The following is a 17,265-nucleotide window of genomic DNA, read 5'->3' as shown; positions in this document are numbered from 1 at the left end:
AAAGCAGGAACAGGGTTAATGAGGGTGGCAAAGAAGATTCAAGTGTGACGCTAGAGTTTTTGCGTATGAAAATGATATTAGGGTTTATTATGATATTAGGGTTTATTTAAATAAAAACACTTAGACATGAATACCTAATAGATAGGAATAATGTGGATCACACGTGAGTGTGAAGTTTTGCTGCATATGAGCGATGACAGAGAGAGGAGAGAGAGAGTCCAATAGACGGCGGTGACTTCCTTTAAAGTGATACGGAGGAGTAGTTTCCTAAAATAGTATAAGGGCCACGTGTGATAATGGCTGACGTTGATGGTGTTCGTCCCTTAAAGGCAACGAATCTGACATTATTTGTACTCCTGGGTCCCACACCATTCAACATCCTCTGCATTTCGAATCAAAATCTTCCTTTGGTCCCCCCAGCAGCCAATCAAATACCAATTTCGCTCCTCTTTTATCAATTGCTTCATTGCTTTCTCACTTTGATTTTTTTTTTTTCCTACTATAATCAATTTCAATTTTAGACTCCTCTGTGGACTCGTGGTTAATTAATTAGTTTTTTTAAAAAGGAAGGATTCTTTCGTTACAATCTTCATTTTTAAAGAAAGTTTATCTGTGGACAAGACTCACATACTGACATACATTTGAATAAATATAGTTTATAAAATTATTATTATTGACAAAATATCCATCTAGCTTGTTTTTATGATAAATATGGTAATGGTGTATTCCGAATGTCCAACTTATAAGAAGATGATACAATATTGATTCACAATTAATATTGGTTTGATTATCATCACATAAATCAATCCTCAAAGTGATATACAATATATATATATATATATATATATTTTAAATCGTATAGAATTTTCAAAAATTATTCTTACTAATCTGAAAATGGAGTTTGTTGGGATGTACCTTACATATAATTAATTTAAAAGACTATTTGTAATCATATATGGTCAAAATAACTTGTTCACACAAATTAGGATTTAATACAGAGATACAATTATAAAACAAACAAGAGAGAGGAATTGATAGGGTAGGTGTGCAAAGACAATAGGCCATTGGAGGGGGGTAACGTAGTGAGGGTCCATCCACACTACTAGCGGAGTCCAAACCCTAAGTTGCTTAAATGTGCATGATATGTATAAAAGACGACCTCATTGCCTTTTCAAAATGTGAAATATAATTACCAAACTGTTGCAAGATTACAAACGAAGGATTGGACATGTGAGCTTACCACAATATGATATGATAATGGCCAACAAATAAGACGGTGCAAGATTTGATTATACACACACACACACACGTATGCATATATATAGTTTGATCAAGATTGAGGGTGGTTGGTGGAACCCATTTGCATCATTCGCATGTGAGGGGGTTGGGAATTTGGGGGTGCGACACTGTCAAATGGGTAGGAAGTGTAGGACTTAGGATAGATGATAGATTGGCGCCATTAAAAGGTCCATAAACAATCACTCCGAGGCCCAACTAACTTTCCCGCATTTGGATAGCAATAGCAATTTCCAAATCTGTGTGTGCATGTGTTTATTACACACACACATATACGAATATCTGATAGGGGTAAATGATATGGTGGTTAGAAGTGTGGGCCTGAGCCCAGATCTAAAAAGATGTCAAAGAGTGGGCTAAGGGTGTGTACGCACAACTTAAATTAAGAATGGTGTTTGTGAACTTGTGAAATTGAAAACACTTGCTACAATCAAAACTTTGTTGTTTTGTGTTTGATTCAAACCATTTAATGTTGAACTCTCATTTTCTTTCACAAATTTTATCTTTAAACATTAAAATGGTCCAGTGACATACAAGGTACATTGATTGAGGTTTTTTCATTCAATAATACAATCTTTACTCATTAAAACACTACTCAGGATGTCGATGAGAACTCGAATAAGTTTAACTTAGAACTCTCATTTTCTTTGAAAGATTCAATCTTTATACATTAAAAAGGTTTAGGAACATGTACCTTTATTCAGTTATTTTCATTCAAAGATTCAATCTTTACTCTTTAAAACACTCTTCGTGACGATCAATAATATACATAAAAAATTTGTTAGTTCTAGTCTTGCCCTAACCCATTCTTTACCACAAAATGTTTTGAACCGACCTGGAAGACGTGTGGGATTCCTTTTTAATCAAGAATACATTGTTTTTCATATATTATCCGAGAATTTGGGGATTTTGCAATGATCCTTCCTTTATTATTTATAATGAATAATAATTGTTTTTGGTAAATATAATGACTAATTAAATTAACACAAATAGCATGCCTGATTCCACTTTTTAAGGAGTTGAACTGCAGAAAATTTTGATTCTTAATTTATTATTTTAATTATTGGTTGAAACCTTTTTTTTTTTTTTTAACTCAAAAAGGAAAGGAAAGGACTAGAATGGTGTGAGTTTTAACTCAGGTGAATGTCTCAACCAATTAGGTTATCCAACTTATTTACTGTTATTATTTGTAACAAGCATGTCTATAAAAAGAGGAATGTGACAACAAGCATGTCTATAAAAAATAAAAATAAAAAGAAGAAGTTTGATTTATATACCGAGACATATATGACATTAACAATTCATTTTTTTCACTTGTATTTTACATCATCATTAAAAAATTAAAAAATAAAAATGAACAGACATAAATGACATTAACAATTCATTTTTTTCACTTGCATTTTACATCATTATTTTTTTTATAAAAAAGAACGAAAAAACTATCTAGTAAGTACTGTACATATTTTAGAAAAGGGCAAAAATAATAATAAAAAAATACTCTTTGGGATTTTTAAATTTTTTGAGGCTGACGAACGATGTCGTTTGAGGAAATAAAGCAGTCCCAACGGATACGTATGGTTCACAAACACCGAAGCTGTCTGCCACCTCATTTCAAATTTCAGAAAGGCCGCTTCTGCTTCTCTCTCTCTCTCTCTCTCAGAGCACTCTACAGGTTGATCATTGACGTTTGTTCTGCAACTGAATAGATCCATCTCGTTGAGCAAAAAGCCCAAATATATTAATTTATCAGGTTTGATCTTCGAACCCTTTAACATGTTTCTTTCGATTCTTATTACACCATCACACTTCTATTGCTATTTAATTTCATCGTTTAAACCCACTGCACAAATCAATTAATAATCTTTAACATTCCTCTGTGCGTGTATCTATATATTGTTGTCTACATAGTCAGAAATAACCCAAATGTTTGAACTCATTATGGGTGTTGAAATAGAATAATTTATTTCAAAATAGTAGTTTCTCTAGTGTCAATTTCAGTACTAGTAATCACACTGCTGATACATATGTATATACACACACAAATACATATGCAAATATGGAATAACACTAAATCGTGTTTGGTTGGGGGAAAAAATAAGGGAAGATGGAAAAGGGGGAAGGAGAGAAATAGCTCCCTATTTTCGTTGACGTGAGGGAGTAGCTCTTTGCTCTCCCTTGTCCCTCCTATGTGTACACTTTCTTCTTCTTCTTCTTCAATTTTTATTTTTTTATTTTTCTTTTTTGATAAGTAATATTTCATTGAAGATCCCCAAAAGACAACCCTATGTGTGCACTTTTCCACTTTAGTCCAAAAGAGTATTGAAAAGAGGAGGAATTGTTCTTTATTGGCAGGTATAAAGGTCAACTTTGAATTTTAACTTTCCTCTCCTTTTAGCTGTCTTTCATCATTTAAATTTTTTTTTCAACTATTGATAGGTATAATGGTCAAATCATTCAATATCCCTTTCCTTCTCAACCAAATAATATGAGGGAAAACCTCCTTCCTTTTCCTAGATATACCTTTTCTCTCCTACCTTTTCTTCCATCAAAAGTTTCATCTTTCAATCCAAACAGATCATAAGACATCTCCAATCCATTCTGGATAAAAAAATTTGTTTGTAGATGTGACTCAATTATTTGTTAATGTGTCCCAGCAAACAATGTCAGAAACTCTGCATTAGTTTTGCAGATTGTTGTTCACAATTGTTGCAAAATGTTACATACTAACATGAATATGAAGATATCATGGTCCTCGTGTTGAAATCAGTTGGAAAGGTAGGTGTTCAGTATGTCCCTTGCTCGCAAACTTATTTAGTAGAGTGGGTACCATTGGAGGTCTCATTCCTCGCGTTTACTGTTCTATCCTGACTTCACTTTTTCAACACAATACTTTCTAAATAGGCAGGCATGCTCCTGTCCATACAAGGGTCATCACCCAAACTGATTTTTTGGTTTGATATATAGTAAATGCCTATCATTTAGTTATGCTTTTCAGTTCCTTTTGGAGTGAGTGAGTTTTAGATGAAGTCAGAGTTTAGGAATGGGATTATCGTTTTCTATCAATCGATTGTTCAATTATGCGTAAGATCATTTAGAGTATTATTGCTTGATAACCAGTTAATTGTTTGAGAAGATCTTGACAAGAAGACTCGTCAATTTATTAAGTATTGATATGTTGATTACTTCTTCTTTCATTTGAAGACATTGATATTAATGCCAAGGTACTATTGTGGAGCCACTGTGTTTTTTGATTTCTTCCAAATGATCACACTCCAGTTTTGTACTAATCAAATCATTTTTGTTAATCTAGGTAATGATATTATTGCCTAATTTGTGAAATTCCAAATGCAAATGCATGAAGTACAGTGGAACTAATGTTATTGCCCAACTGAGAATAGTTTATCTAGTGTTTGTTTTTCCCTTCAATTTTAAATGTTAAACATAGCAACCTTCTGTAATCATGGGGCCGTGAACATTCTGCTCTATGTTTGTTTTGTCTTTCTTTCTCTTCATTTAGATTTAGCAAACAATGGCCAACGAAGAAATCACCAACACTTATGAGGAGGTTCGGAAGCAACGACTTCAAGACAATAAAAAGCGTTTTGAGGTTACTCAGCTTGATCTTTTACCAATATATATTTTGTTATTCTGAACTTTACATTCATTAAATCGTCTCATTTTACACCTACACTATGCATGCATACACTAAATCACAGCAGTGAGTTCACATGCATTCGACATCAAATAAAGATAGACACGGATTTAATGGCAACTAATTTTTGCAAATTTTTTAACTCATTTTTTTCCATGCTAATAAATGGTTTATGTTTTAGAGTGCACTGCCAAAAGAGAGTGCAGAACTCATAATCCCTTTGTGCCTCACCATTCCCCCCTCGCCCCCCCCTCCCTCATCTTAATGTGTTGGGGACCAAGGTTCACGATCTCTCCCTCTCTCGTCTTAATATGTTAAGTTCCCAATAGTTTACTGTTGAAGGATTTATATTTTTAAGTTACACCCTCTCTAATAGCTTAATCTTTTAGAGTTGATGATTGTCAATAGGGTATCAGAGCCAAGATAATCCTGTATTCAAATCTCCCCACCACCCTGATTTAAAATTGGAACACGTGTTAGAACAAAAGCAGACTCTTGCAGGCCACATATTGGGGGGGGGGGGGGGGGGGGGGGGTCTAATAGCTTAAGATTTTAGAGTAGATGGTTGTCAACATTTACTAATATCAGTACACCAATCACAAGAATTAGAAGAAAGATATGAAGAGATTTACATCACTAGCAGATCATCAAGAAACTCCTGGACTATATACAAGTATAATACTTGTTTTACTTGTTCTACTATATCCTATGATTTATTTCCATTGTAGATTGCTAATAAACTACTATAGAACACTTACTTATTTGTATACTACTATGTCTTTGTTGTTGAAGGATTTGGGGATTTTGAAGATTTCCAGAAGTTTATCTGATATCAAAAAATCTGAGAAGAAGCCCCAGGTGAACATACGTATTTCCCATTTGTTTTTGTAGATTAAGCAAAATTTAGCTATTTGTAAATGTGGCAGTATTGCACCATAATTGTTTATGGTCATTCATATTAGTGTTTTTGCATATATGAATGATGCAGCAACGCCACACAAAACCCTTATCAGGAAGCGCTTACTTATTGGAGCCAAGACGTTCTTCACGTGCACGCAACCCAGTTCCTTCATATCGTGATGAAGTAAGAATTATTATTTTAAATGCTAGTTAACAATATGTTATAACACACAATTACAGTTGAAAAGAATTTGAGAAAGAGGGGATGATTCTTAGTTGTCAAAATATGAGTTATGAAGAAATGTTTTGGATATCCTAATTTATGATATTCAAATGTTCATGTCAATTGTCTACAAACTGTACACTCAAATAGAAAATAATATTGCTATCAGTATGTTTGCTCTTCCCTTTTTTCTATCATCCTTTTTAATTGATAATTTTTACTATCTTTTTAATGATTTTTTTTTAAGCATCACAGATTATCAAAAATAATTTACTTTTATCCATTTTCATAACAGGTTGACATTGGCCTTCCACCTTTACGGAAGAGATCAAAGTTCAATTCGTCATGGGCAAGGTTGAATTGATTTTTATTTATTTATTTTATGAAAACATTTTCCTTATTCCATTTGGTAAAAACAATATTATTGGAATTCCAGCTACCTTGCAAGACCATTAAATGAAGTTAAAAGTGCTTCTTATGAAGAAAGAGCTCGTGCTTTTAGGTTTGCAGAGAAGCTACAAAGCAATCTGCAATCTGAAAATCCCTCTTTTGTTAAATCGATGGTTCGATCTCACGTTTATAGTTGTTTTTGGCTGGTAAGTCTCAATAAAAGATTTTTGTTTATGGTTTCCTCATATTAGCACAGTTTTATCCCATTGATTCTATAAACAATATCTTCACCTTGCTTTACCACTCCATTTGTTCACTTGTTTTGCTGTGATAACAAGGGGCTACCTTCTAAATTCTGTGAGGAGCATCTCCCAAAATCCACAATAGAAATCGCATTAGAGGATGAGAATGGGGCAGAATATGAGGCAATTTACATAGGCGCGAGAGTGGGGCTTAGTGGTGGATGGAGAGCATTTGCATTGGATCATAAATTGGATGATGGTGATGCTTTGGTATTCGAATTGATCGAACCATCAAGATTTAAGGTAAGTTCATACGCTTATACGTTATTGTTGTAGACATGATGTTCTTGTACCGTACTATTTCGACAACTCTATATTTGTACCACACGTAGATTATAGAGAATGTTGTATTGCCTTTTTATCATTATTATCATGATAATGCCCTCTAAAACCTGTCTCCCTTTGTTGTTCGTATAACCATGATACTGTGAGTTTTATAAGCTTCACTATCCTTATAATACACGCCTTAAAAAATGAGAGGCTCTTGCATGCATCACAAATGGAGTTTCTGGTCTTGGTTTCTCTTTTGAGGCTTTTACATTGCGAAACACAGTTGTACCCTTGGGCTAAGATTATTAATAATTTATAATTTGATTAAACTATGTCATAAGATATAAAGTTTATTCATAAGATGTTAGAGCATCTTCAATGCTAAAATCTATTTTCGCATGCCAAATCTATATTTCGACAGGTGCTACAGTACCAAAATATTACATTTTAGCAATTCTGCTCCAATGGTACATTTCACGCAAAATGCTATTTTTTAACACAATCACTATTCTTTTTCAACTACCATTCCCACCATTCATATTTGCATTAGTAATATTAATATTAGGCACATTCCAAGTCAAGTTGTAGACATTAGAAGGAAACTAAAATTAAACCTAATTAAAAAGAAGTACAAATCTAAAATATCTGGTCAAAAAAGGACCCAAAAAAAATAAAATTTTTATAATTTTTTTACCACTATTTGTGAATTAATTTTTTTATATAATTTTTTTTTTCGGAAATTTATATATATTATATATAGTATATATGTATATTATATATATAATATACATATAGAGATGCGAGTGGGTGATGATTGGTGAGAAACGGCACCGTTTTGGGAATGAGAGACTTGCCAAAAAATTTTGGCAGCTGTCATATATGAGAAGAAATTTGAGAATCTCAAATTTTGAGAGCTCAAAGAAGAGCCCATTGGAGAGGCCCTTTTTTACCCAACTCTCATATTTTGAGTTTGAGAGGCCCAAATAAGAGGGCATTGGAGTTGCTCTTAGTCTTTCATAATATACATCTATAAGCTTGTTTTCTGTTTGAACCTTGTGGTTCAGAATTCACAGCTTTCGTGCCAACTAGTATATGTCATTGTTAACACCCAAATTATGGCCAAAATTAAAAGTCATGTGGCTGAGACTTTCAAGATTTATATTTCATGCCAATCCATGGTCATGTACATAAACTCTCATACCATGGACCTAAAAATGAATTTCTAATCACAATGGTTAAGATCAATCTAAGTTCTCAGCTAAGAAATGACTTAGCTTGAAAATCTTAGGCGATCATAACCAACATAAAGGTTGATGAAACAACTAACCAATGGTCATAATTCTCAATCATAATGATTGAAAAACAAAGTTAGTCAAGGATATGAAGAATTTTTAGTTATGGCCTAAGAGTCTCGACCAATATGGCGTAAAAGTATCTCAACCAACCATGACCTAAGAGCAATGTTAACCGGACTCGGGTATGGGTGTTGGACACGGGTGCGTGTCTAAAGGTCGGATCTTTCTATTTATCAAATTATAGGTGTGACCTATGTGACCTGGACTCGAGTACGGGTGTCGAAAATAGGTGCGTATCTAGGGATCGGATTCGTCAATATATCAATTTACAGGATACGTGGACAAGGCTCAAAAGTGTCCAAATATTGGACACGGGTACTTGGACACTTTGGGAAGTTAAAAAAAATTTAGAAGACTTTTTTATGTTTAAGACATCAATCATAAAACTAAAATATATATATATATATATATATATATATATATATCAATTATACTTTTTTATAAACATTTTATAATTAGTACTACCATTTGTTTCCCTCATTTGATTGGTGGCATGGCCATAGTCATGGCTATGCATTCCCATGTTACTACCAGACCTGCAACTATTTGATGGGAACCTGTAATCAGAAATTCTAAGGGCTCCTTTTGTATACCCAAGGGCGAGTTTGAGCTTGGGCTAATATGCCTCTGTATTGTCAATTTGACATCTTAGAAGGCGTTGCATACCCAAGGGTGGGTTTACGAATAGTATGTGATTGTGATGACCTTGTGGGCGGGTGTGTGTGAGCGTGTGCAGGTCGCACCATTAGACTATCACACTGGGCGAGTTACAGGTGCACAATCCCACATCGTCTGAGTGTGGATGGGGCAAGTTCAACGCGTTTTATGACACAACGCATTTTAAAGCCCTGATGGTTGTGAACCCACCAGAATTCCAGAGTTAAGCGTGCTTATACTGGGTGACCCCTCGGAAGTCTTATATTCAGGGGAGCCAAAAGTCTAGTTAGGGTGAGGGTTGTTACAATAAGACACAGGGATACGAATTAAAAGTATCCAAATATCAGACACGGGTACTTGGACACGGCATACAGATACACACACATGTATATATATTGTAGGAATGACATAATTAGTTAATATCAAAGACAATTTTAACCGCTGTGTTAAAATAAGTTACCTTTGGAGCCTATTAGTAATTCAAATTGTATTTATTGTACAGTTGTAACTATTATTAATACTTTTAAAATAATAATAATAATAAAAAATTGTGGGTTACAGCCTGTGGGGATACGGCTCTAACCCATATATTGATAGGTGGTCATATGGGTTACAAGAGTGCATGGGACTGTGGGCTAGAGTTGGTGGGTTACAACCGTCAGTTTGTTACCCACACATATCTGATAAGCACATACGTGTGTTTGGTGGATCAGGAGAGAACAAAAATAAATTTGCAACATACGCATGAATAACATGTTCCAGCAGGTCCTTTATTCAATGCAAAATACGCATAAGAAGAAATTGTCGTCTTCTTCCTTTCAAAGCCCTAAATCCAGACTCCAATCACCATTTTTTATTCATAGCTTCTTCACATCTTGCGTGTTCGTCTAACAGCCGTGTCCAGTATAGCAAGATTTGTTATTGCAAGATGAAATGGAAAAGGTCTAAAAATCATAAATTTTACTAATAAATCCAGAGTATAAAAATAATCCATACTCCGAAGCTTGGTCTTGATGATATGAATTTTCATGACCACATATTTCTTCATCTTTATCTAATTCGTCAAGATCCAACTCTGAAGCTTGGTCTTGATGATCAATGATGTCATCCTTTTGGTCTTGACAATAAAAATTCAGGTCTTCGTGACCTAAATCCTCTCTTGCTCCAACTAAGTCATTTAGACTTAATTTTGAATTTGTGTGCCTGTCATTTTCCCCATCGTGGCCTTTGTCACTATGACTAAGGTTACTTGGACTTAAATTCAAATCACTCAAGCCAAAATCAACTTGTTCTTTGACCAATTAAGAGTTATTTGGTCCACCTTCATTTTGACCCCCACGAGTCTTGGTCATGACGCGAGAGTTACACTGACCATGATGGTCAAGACTTGAATCTAGGTCTTGAGTCATATACTTGAATGACTTCTGTGTGAATGGCTTTGGTCAAGATTCAGATCTTTCTTTCCAGCCACACATTTCATTTTTATCATTGCCATTATCAATCTTGGGCATGATACATGCTGGAAGTTCCTTCTCAAATGTGGCCTTTAAAACTTCACCTTGCTCATTTAGACTAAAATTCTTTAGACCAATGAGATGACTCTCACTACTATAGTCATTCTTACTGGTCTGACCATCATTAGCCTGAGGAAATATGGAATTTTCAGCTTTTAACAAGCTTGCGTGCCTTCCCACGTGTCAGTGAGACTTTTCATCTGTCATGACTTTTTGTACCTGTAGGCTTCAGATTCTTTTAGGTTATTGTCTGTGATATTCTAACCATTTTGAGCTTTCCTCACCTTCCATTCTTCACTTTGACCCATGCCTAGACTGTTGCATCTTTGAACACTGACCATTGTCGACCATATCATTCTTGACCTCAAGTTAGTCTTTGGATTAAACTTTATTTGATTATGGTGACTTTGATCATCACTGGTCGAGACACCTAACCATGGCTAGAAATAAAGTTTCTTCTTGAACATTGTAGAGACTCTTAGGTCATGGCTGGTCTAGAGATTCTTAGGCCATGGTTGGCTAGGGACACTCTAAGGTTGTGTTACCTGGACTCACTGGTACCGGCGAGGGTGTCCGTGTCGACATGACATAGACACGGGAATGAGTCCGACCCTTTATGTTGCATACTGGACACGGCTGTTAGACGAACACGCAGGATGTAAAGAAGCTCTGAATCAAAAATGGTGACTGGGGAGGGCTTTGAAAGGAAGACAACGATTCCTTCTCACTGCGTATTTTGCATCGAATAAAAGACCTGTTGGAGCGTGTTATTCACGCGTATGTTGTAACTTTATTTTTGTTCTCTACTGATCCACCAAACCCGCGTATGTGCTTATGAGATATATCTTATATGTGTGGGTTACAAACTGACAATTGTAACCCACCAGCTCTAGCCCACAGTCCCCGAGTAACCAATATGGCCACCCATCAATATATGGGTTACAGTTGTATCCCCACAGGCTGTAAGCCACAATTTATTATTTTATAAGTATTAATAATAGTAACAGTTGTACAATAAATACGATGTTAATTACTAATAGGCTTTTAAAGGTAACTTATTTTTAAAATTGTCTTTCATTTTAACTAATTATACCATGCCTACAATATATATATATATATTTGTGTGTGTGTCTATATGCCGTGTCCAAGTACTCGTCTCTGATTTTTGGACACTTTTAATTTGTGTCCCCGTGTCATATAATTTGACAAATAGAAGGATCCGACCTCTTGACACGCACCCGTAACATTGGTTGTTGGTGATCTTGTGGTTATTACAAGCAATATTTTCAAAATCGAAGTTTAAAGGTAATACAAGTCATTTCCAGGTTAATGGCTCACTTTCCAATTTATATATTTAAATATAAGAATGGTTCAGATACTGGTGTTAAATCTGAGCTTTTATTAAAAGCCATGTTCTGAAAATTTGAAATATAAGTAGAGGTTAGAGGTAATATGGGTCAGTTTCCTGTTACTTTACCATATAATCACTTGATTGATCTAAAAAAAAGCATGTAATTTAAGAAGTTGGAAGATAAGTGGAATGATATTGTGGTGTCATTGAAGAAAATACTGAGAATTAGAGAAGTATCAAAACCTCTTTGTATTTAACTATAAGAACGGTTCAAATATAGGTAACGGACCTCTGCTTTAATAATTGGCTTTGGTCTTGAACTCTTGGTTCATTGAGCCTCGATGTAGTGGATAAATGATATATATATATATATATATAAGCAAAAAAATAAAACATTAAACTCGCATTTGATATATACTGTGTGAGAGAGTTACATTTTAATAAGATTTAGATATAGGCTACATATTCTTGCAGAAGGATGCAGTTGGATTATTGTTACCATAGATAAATATACCCTTCTTTTTGAAAGTATGAGTTATGTGTTTCAGAATCATAGAAGTAACATCTAAAGTATGTACTTTAGTTCTCATAGAGTAACTGCATTCCAGTCCTTCTCGTATGTTTTGGGGGTAAAGTACTGTGTCAGTAACTTCTTGATCTTGTTTGTTGTTCTTTCACTCTCACTAAATTAGTTTGCATATGTTTTCGTAGGCTCCAATATCAGTCATTTTTGGCGAATTAATTCATTATAACATTTTCTTTTCTGGAGCAAGATACTATTTTCATTATAACAACTGTCTCTATGTGGTGCCACTGCAGGTTTACATAGTTAAAGCTTCCCGCCGTTCAAGGCAAGAAGATGATGTGCCGATTGTAAACAAAACAGAAACTGATGCTGAAAAGGCATCAGATGCTGAAGCTCCAGCCAGTGACACACAACCAAGGCGTTCGACAAGAGCAAAGAAAAATGAGAATTCATCCCAAATTGCAGCTAAGAAGAGGAACCGACGATGAGGGCAATTTAAAAAAACGTGCAAATATAGGTGGAAATTGGCTTCAAAATGACTTGATTTTGAGCTTTTGTTTAGTTAGAGAACTATTGTTTTTACCACATTGATCTATTGTTGAACTTGTTGACGACTTACATTGTGTGGTAGATTTGGTTGCAAACACATTTGGGGTTCCATCATTCTCAGAGCATAGCACATTCCCATCGCAATACCCTTTTTGTTTTAGGCTGTTGTGGCATTAAATTTCCTTCTTTAAATTTCCTTCTTTTTCATTTTTCCAAGTGTGAAATTCAGGCCATTATTTCAAATTAGTGTCTCCAAACTTAGGCGTTGTGTTTTTGTTTTTTTTTCTTTATTGCTTACATGATAGCTCAATTCAAAATTTAATTCGAAATAAATTCTTTAATAACAAATCTTCACTGTCAAGTAAAAAAAATTTAATAGCCACTTAAATATTTTATTTCAATGCTCAACATTTAAAATTTTAACAAGCACTATGTGGTGTTTTCCTTTGCTAGCAACACATCCAACAAAAACATGCTTTACCAAGCGTATCGCGCTATAATACAGCATCAACGCAACAAAAACATTTATAAAATGGCAATAATTTTTCACCCCCTGCATTTCACACTGCAGATCACATTTCGATGTTTCAGACAAACACCCACCACTTTGTTTTGCACTTCCCCAACACCATGCCACACCTCGCACTCTAAAAAGACCCATAATTTGCTTCTCATACATTTTAGCCTTCTACATAAACTAGAGTGAGTTTATGTTTTCATTCACCTTCTCAACAACACAACCACATGTCTACTCACCAAAAACCAACCACATTCTAAGCAAATATTCTAAATAATTTTGAAGGAATCCAACAGATAAGTAAAAACTATGTCCCAATAAATGGAACTGAATTAAGTTTCCAATTCATTCAAGCAAAGAGAACTAAACAATAATTCAACAAAGCTGCATAGCAGTAGAAGCAATCAAACAAAAGTATTCAAATCCGAGATTAAACATTACGATATGGATAGATAAAAGTCGCCAAAACACTGGTTTCTCAGTTGAGGTGAACCTAAGCAGGTGCCTGTATGAAAGCTCTTCCAGGTTGACGATTGGCCAAGGGTCCATGGCATCCGAGAAGCTGCATTCGCCAGATCAGTAGTTGTGAGTTTTTATATGAAATTTATGTCCAAAAACCATCCAGTATGGCGCAGGACTAAAAATGTTGAAAACGCAAATTAGCTTAAAGAAGACATGAAATGTAAGACAAACCTTGGCATTAACACCATCGTTCATGATGCGGTTTTCTGATTTCCACCTCAGATAATCAGTACGATTGTACTTGGTAAATCCCCTGAACATGGCAATCACAAAGGTTACACATTCCATTTCCTTCATGTAGAACAATTTTATGCAGTAGATGACATAACAATCTAAGCAGTAGAATCAAGGTATAAATTACCTTCAATGTGTTGTGGGAAAGGGGGCAGGGGGAATTTAAAGAGGACAACCATTTGATGCTGAGAAACATGATTATATCAATCCCTTTTTTGGTAACTTGATTATACCAACCAGTAAACAACTAAAGAGAACACTCAAAGCAATTTGGGACAGCAAAAAATAGACAAGATTGAAAGACTCTAACATGTGGTTTTCTTCTATTTTGTTCTTTGATAGTTAATGCTACTGTTCGGTATGGACTAAATAAGTTGCCCGAGAGAAAATCCTGTCCTAATCATCCCGATTGACTACTACAAACATTTTACTATGTATAACTCTTCTTTTTTTTAATTGTAACCGGAAAAGTCTGTATAATCCTTTTCCATCAACACACTGAAACCCAAAGAATTAGGTAAGAAAAAAATAAAATTTATAAACAACAGAAATATAAACACTAAATAGGCTGCATTTATGCAAGTCTTGTTGATAAAATAGATATTTTGCTGTTATGTCTCTTGACATTAATTTATAAGTTATAGATAGAGCAGAAAAATAAATTCTCTACATACCACTTCCTGCTGACAATGATCTTTTGACGACCAGGAAACTTGAACTTTGCACGGCGCAGAGCCTCCTGGGCATGATGACTGTTACCATCCTTGCAGCGCACAGAAAGAAGGACCTGACCGATGCTCACACGCGCACATGTACCTTGAGGCTTACCGAAAGCCCCCCTCATTCCAGTCTGGAGCCTATCAGCTCCTGCACACGACAACATTTTGTTTATACGCAAGACATGGAAAGGGTGTACACGCACCCTCAAGTGGAAAGCATCCTTCCCAGCAAATTTGGTCATGTATTTGTTGCATGCAATACGTGCAGCTTCCAGTGCCTCGCTGGTGACATTTTCCTTCTCCCAACTAACCAAATGCACACAGAAGGGGAACTCATCCACACCCTTTTTCTTCATTCCAACATCATAAATTCTGATCTTTGGATCAGGTACACCACGGCAATACCGTGATTTAGGGTAAGGCTTGTTCTTGATCTGGCGATAACACCTTGCAGGTCCTTCAAAATTGAATATCATATGGTCAACATGATTCAATAAAATACATTTATCAAAAATTTCAATATAAGAAAACATAATAATTTCAAAAAACATATCTAATTTACAAAAATATTAATAAGGTTTCTAATTTACCCAATTACAACTCAAAGTGAAGCAAAAAAAAACATGGAAAACATTAATGTAAGGGGCTTAACCAGTAATATATTGGAGATCATTAAAAAAAATCAGTGGAGGCAAAAATACAAACCAATATATGTTTTTGTGTGACCAATTATATTGTATATATAAATTAAATTAGCATATTATATACATGGAATACATAGGGTAAACAAGCATAGTTGTACTGATTATGTGAATCAAACAAAACAAGCATAAAGTTATAAACAAGGTCAGGGTTGGTTACATGCCGAGGGAGTTTTTTACTCGTACTACATAAGAGCATTTATATCAATTTATTCCTCTGGCAGAGTAATAACAAACCCTTATTTGGACTGTTTTCATAGTATGGGGGTGGGGGTTATATGCACTAACAAAACAAACCCTTATTTGCATTTTGCACTGTTTTTGTTTTCATATTAGGGAGGTGTTTTCGAACTACTGGGGGATATAGGAGCACTATATTGAATACGAAGGGGTTTTTGGCACTTTAATGCATGTTTGTGTGTGGAAAAACAGAAAAAATTAAGGGCTGAATATTACAACTTCAATGAGCTCGACTTTAAAAAATCAACCAGGTGATTAAAACATCTTCATTGCATATTTGTCACTATATAAAGATATTCCCAGGTAAATAAGGATTCCAATATTATTCCCCTTGGATTGCGAATATATTGAACCATATATCTTCCAGAAAATGCATAAACTTCCAATTCCTTCAAACAGGAATTCAAAACAACCTAAGCTCACATATTATATATAAAATATACACATCCTAACAAAATTCCTTGAACAAAAATAGTATTCAAATCCGTAAGAATTCCCTAAAGATTACCAATATATTGAACCATAAATCTTCCAAAAAAATGGCATAGACTTCAAATTCCTTCAAAAAGATATTCAAAACAACCTAAGCTCGCAGATTACAGATCAAATATACAAAACCTAACAAAATTCCATGAACAAAACAAATATTAAAACCCGTAAGAATTCCAATATTATTCCCCTAACTTTACGAAAATATTGAACCCTAAATCTTCCAGGAAAAATTGGCATAAACTCGCAAATCCTTCAAACAGATATTCAAAACAACCTAAGCTCACAGATTATAGATCAAATACAATATACAACACAATAAAATTCCATGAACAAGGGAAAAAAATAGGTACAAATCGGCAAGAACCTGAAATTTTCTTCCTGATTTTGTAACAAGTAATAGAACAATAAGTCACAACATTTCCCGAATCAAATCAGAACCGAAGGTCCTTCATTATACTCAGAAACATACAGCTATATATGCATCTATCTATACATATATACACATAAATATATATAGAGGAGGAGGGAAGATAGAAATAAACTTACTTCTCCCCATGTCGAACTCTTTGTGCTAGGTCGATCTGCTGTTTCTACCAAACGAATACAAAACCCTAATGGCGTCCGAAATGGCGTTTATATAGTGGAAGGTGTGAGGCAAAATTGGTCTTGGACTCGTGTTGGATTGAGTGGGTTTACGTGTGAGCGTGCGTCATTTGATAGCGAGTTGGGCCGACATAAAACCCATTTCGTTGAACGTCAGCCCAAGTCTAGAGACTTCTTTGATCTGATCTGTTCTGGTCAATTGGGCTATGGTGATCCATCCTAAATACAGTATATTTATTCTATATTTCAACA

The 17,265-nt window shown here is 34.8% G+C and overlaps 2 protein-coding genes across 2 annotated transcripts; one reads left to right on the top strand and one right to left on the bottom strand.

Annotated features, from left to right (window-relative positions):
- Positions 1-2,922: 2,922 nt before the first annotated feature.
- LOC132306511 (putative B3 domain-containing protein At5g58280) lies at positions 2,923-13,309 on the top strand. Its single transcript, XM_059803920.1, has 8 exons — positions 2,923-3,046; positions 4,814-4,903; positions 5,741-5,806; positions 5,937-6,032; positions 6,367-6,425; positions 6,508-6,667; positions 6,800-7,006; positions 12,730-13,309. Exons 2-8 carry the CDS (start codon positions 4,826-4,828, stop codon positions 12,922-12,924), a joined length of 861 nt encoding a protein of 286 aa, XP_059659903.1. The 5' UTR covers positions 2,923-3,046; positions 4,814-4,825; the 3' UTR covers positions 12,925-13,309.
- Positions 13,310-13,799: 490 nt separating this feature from the next.
- On the bottom strand, positions 13,800-17,097 carry LOC132306512 (large ribosomal subunit protein uL16-like). Its single transcript, XM_059803921.1, has 4 exons — positions 16,957-17,097; positions 14,933-15,434; positions 14,196-14,277; positions 13,800-14,064 (listed from the first exon to the last, which is right to left on the bottom strand). Exons 1-4 carry the CDS (start codon positions 16,964-16,966, stop codon positions 13,996-13,998), a joined length of 663 nt encoding a protein of 220 aa, XP_059659904.1. The 5' UTR covers positions 16,967-17,097; the 3' UTR covers positions 13,800-13,995.
- Positions 17,098-17,265: the final 168 nt, after the last annotated feature.

Source organism: Cornus florida, unplaced genomic scaffold (assembly GCF_030987335.1).
Source record: "Cornus florida cultivar Cherokee Brave unplaced genomic scaffold, ASM3098733v1 CherokeeBrave_3.0.0_Hap2_Chr05, whole genome shotgun sequence".
Lineage (NCBI taxonomy): Eukaryota > Viridiplantae > Streptophyta > Magnoliopsida > Cornales > Cornaceae > Cornus > Cornus florida.
The sequence above is the reverse complement of the archived record's forward strand: the minus strand, read 5'-3'. Positions and strand labels throughout refer to the sequence as shown.

Coding starts and splice junctions, on each gene's coding strand:
- LOC132306511 (XM_059803920.1), top strand. CDS start 4,826: ATGGCCAACGAAGAAATCACCAACACTTATGAGGAGGTTCGGAAGCAA. Junction 4,904..5,740: donor ACAATAAAAAGCGTTTTGAG/GTTACTCAGCTT, acceptor TTGTTGTTGAAG/GATTTGGGGATTTTGAAGAT. Junction 6,426..6,507: donor TTCAATTCGTCATGGGCAAG/GTTGAATTGATT, acceptor TTGGAATTCCAG/CTACCTTGCAAGACCATTAA.
- LOC132306512 (XM_059803921.1), bottom strand. Junction 14,278..14,932: donor ATCATTGTCAGCAGGAAGTG/GTATGTAGAGAA, acceptor TGCCATGTTCAG/GGGATTTACCAAGTACAATC. Junction 14,065..14,195: donor ACGATGGTGTTAATGCCAAG/GTTTGTCTTACA, acceptor TGGCGAATGCAG/CTTCTCGGATGCCATGGACC.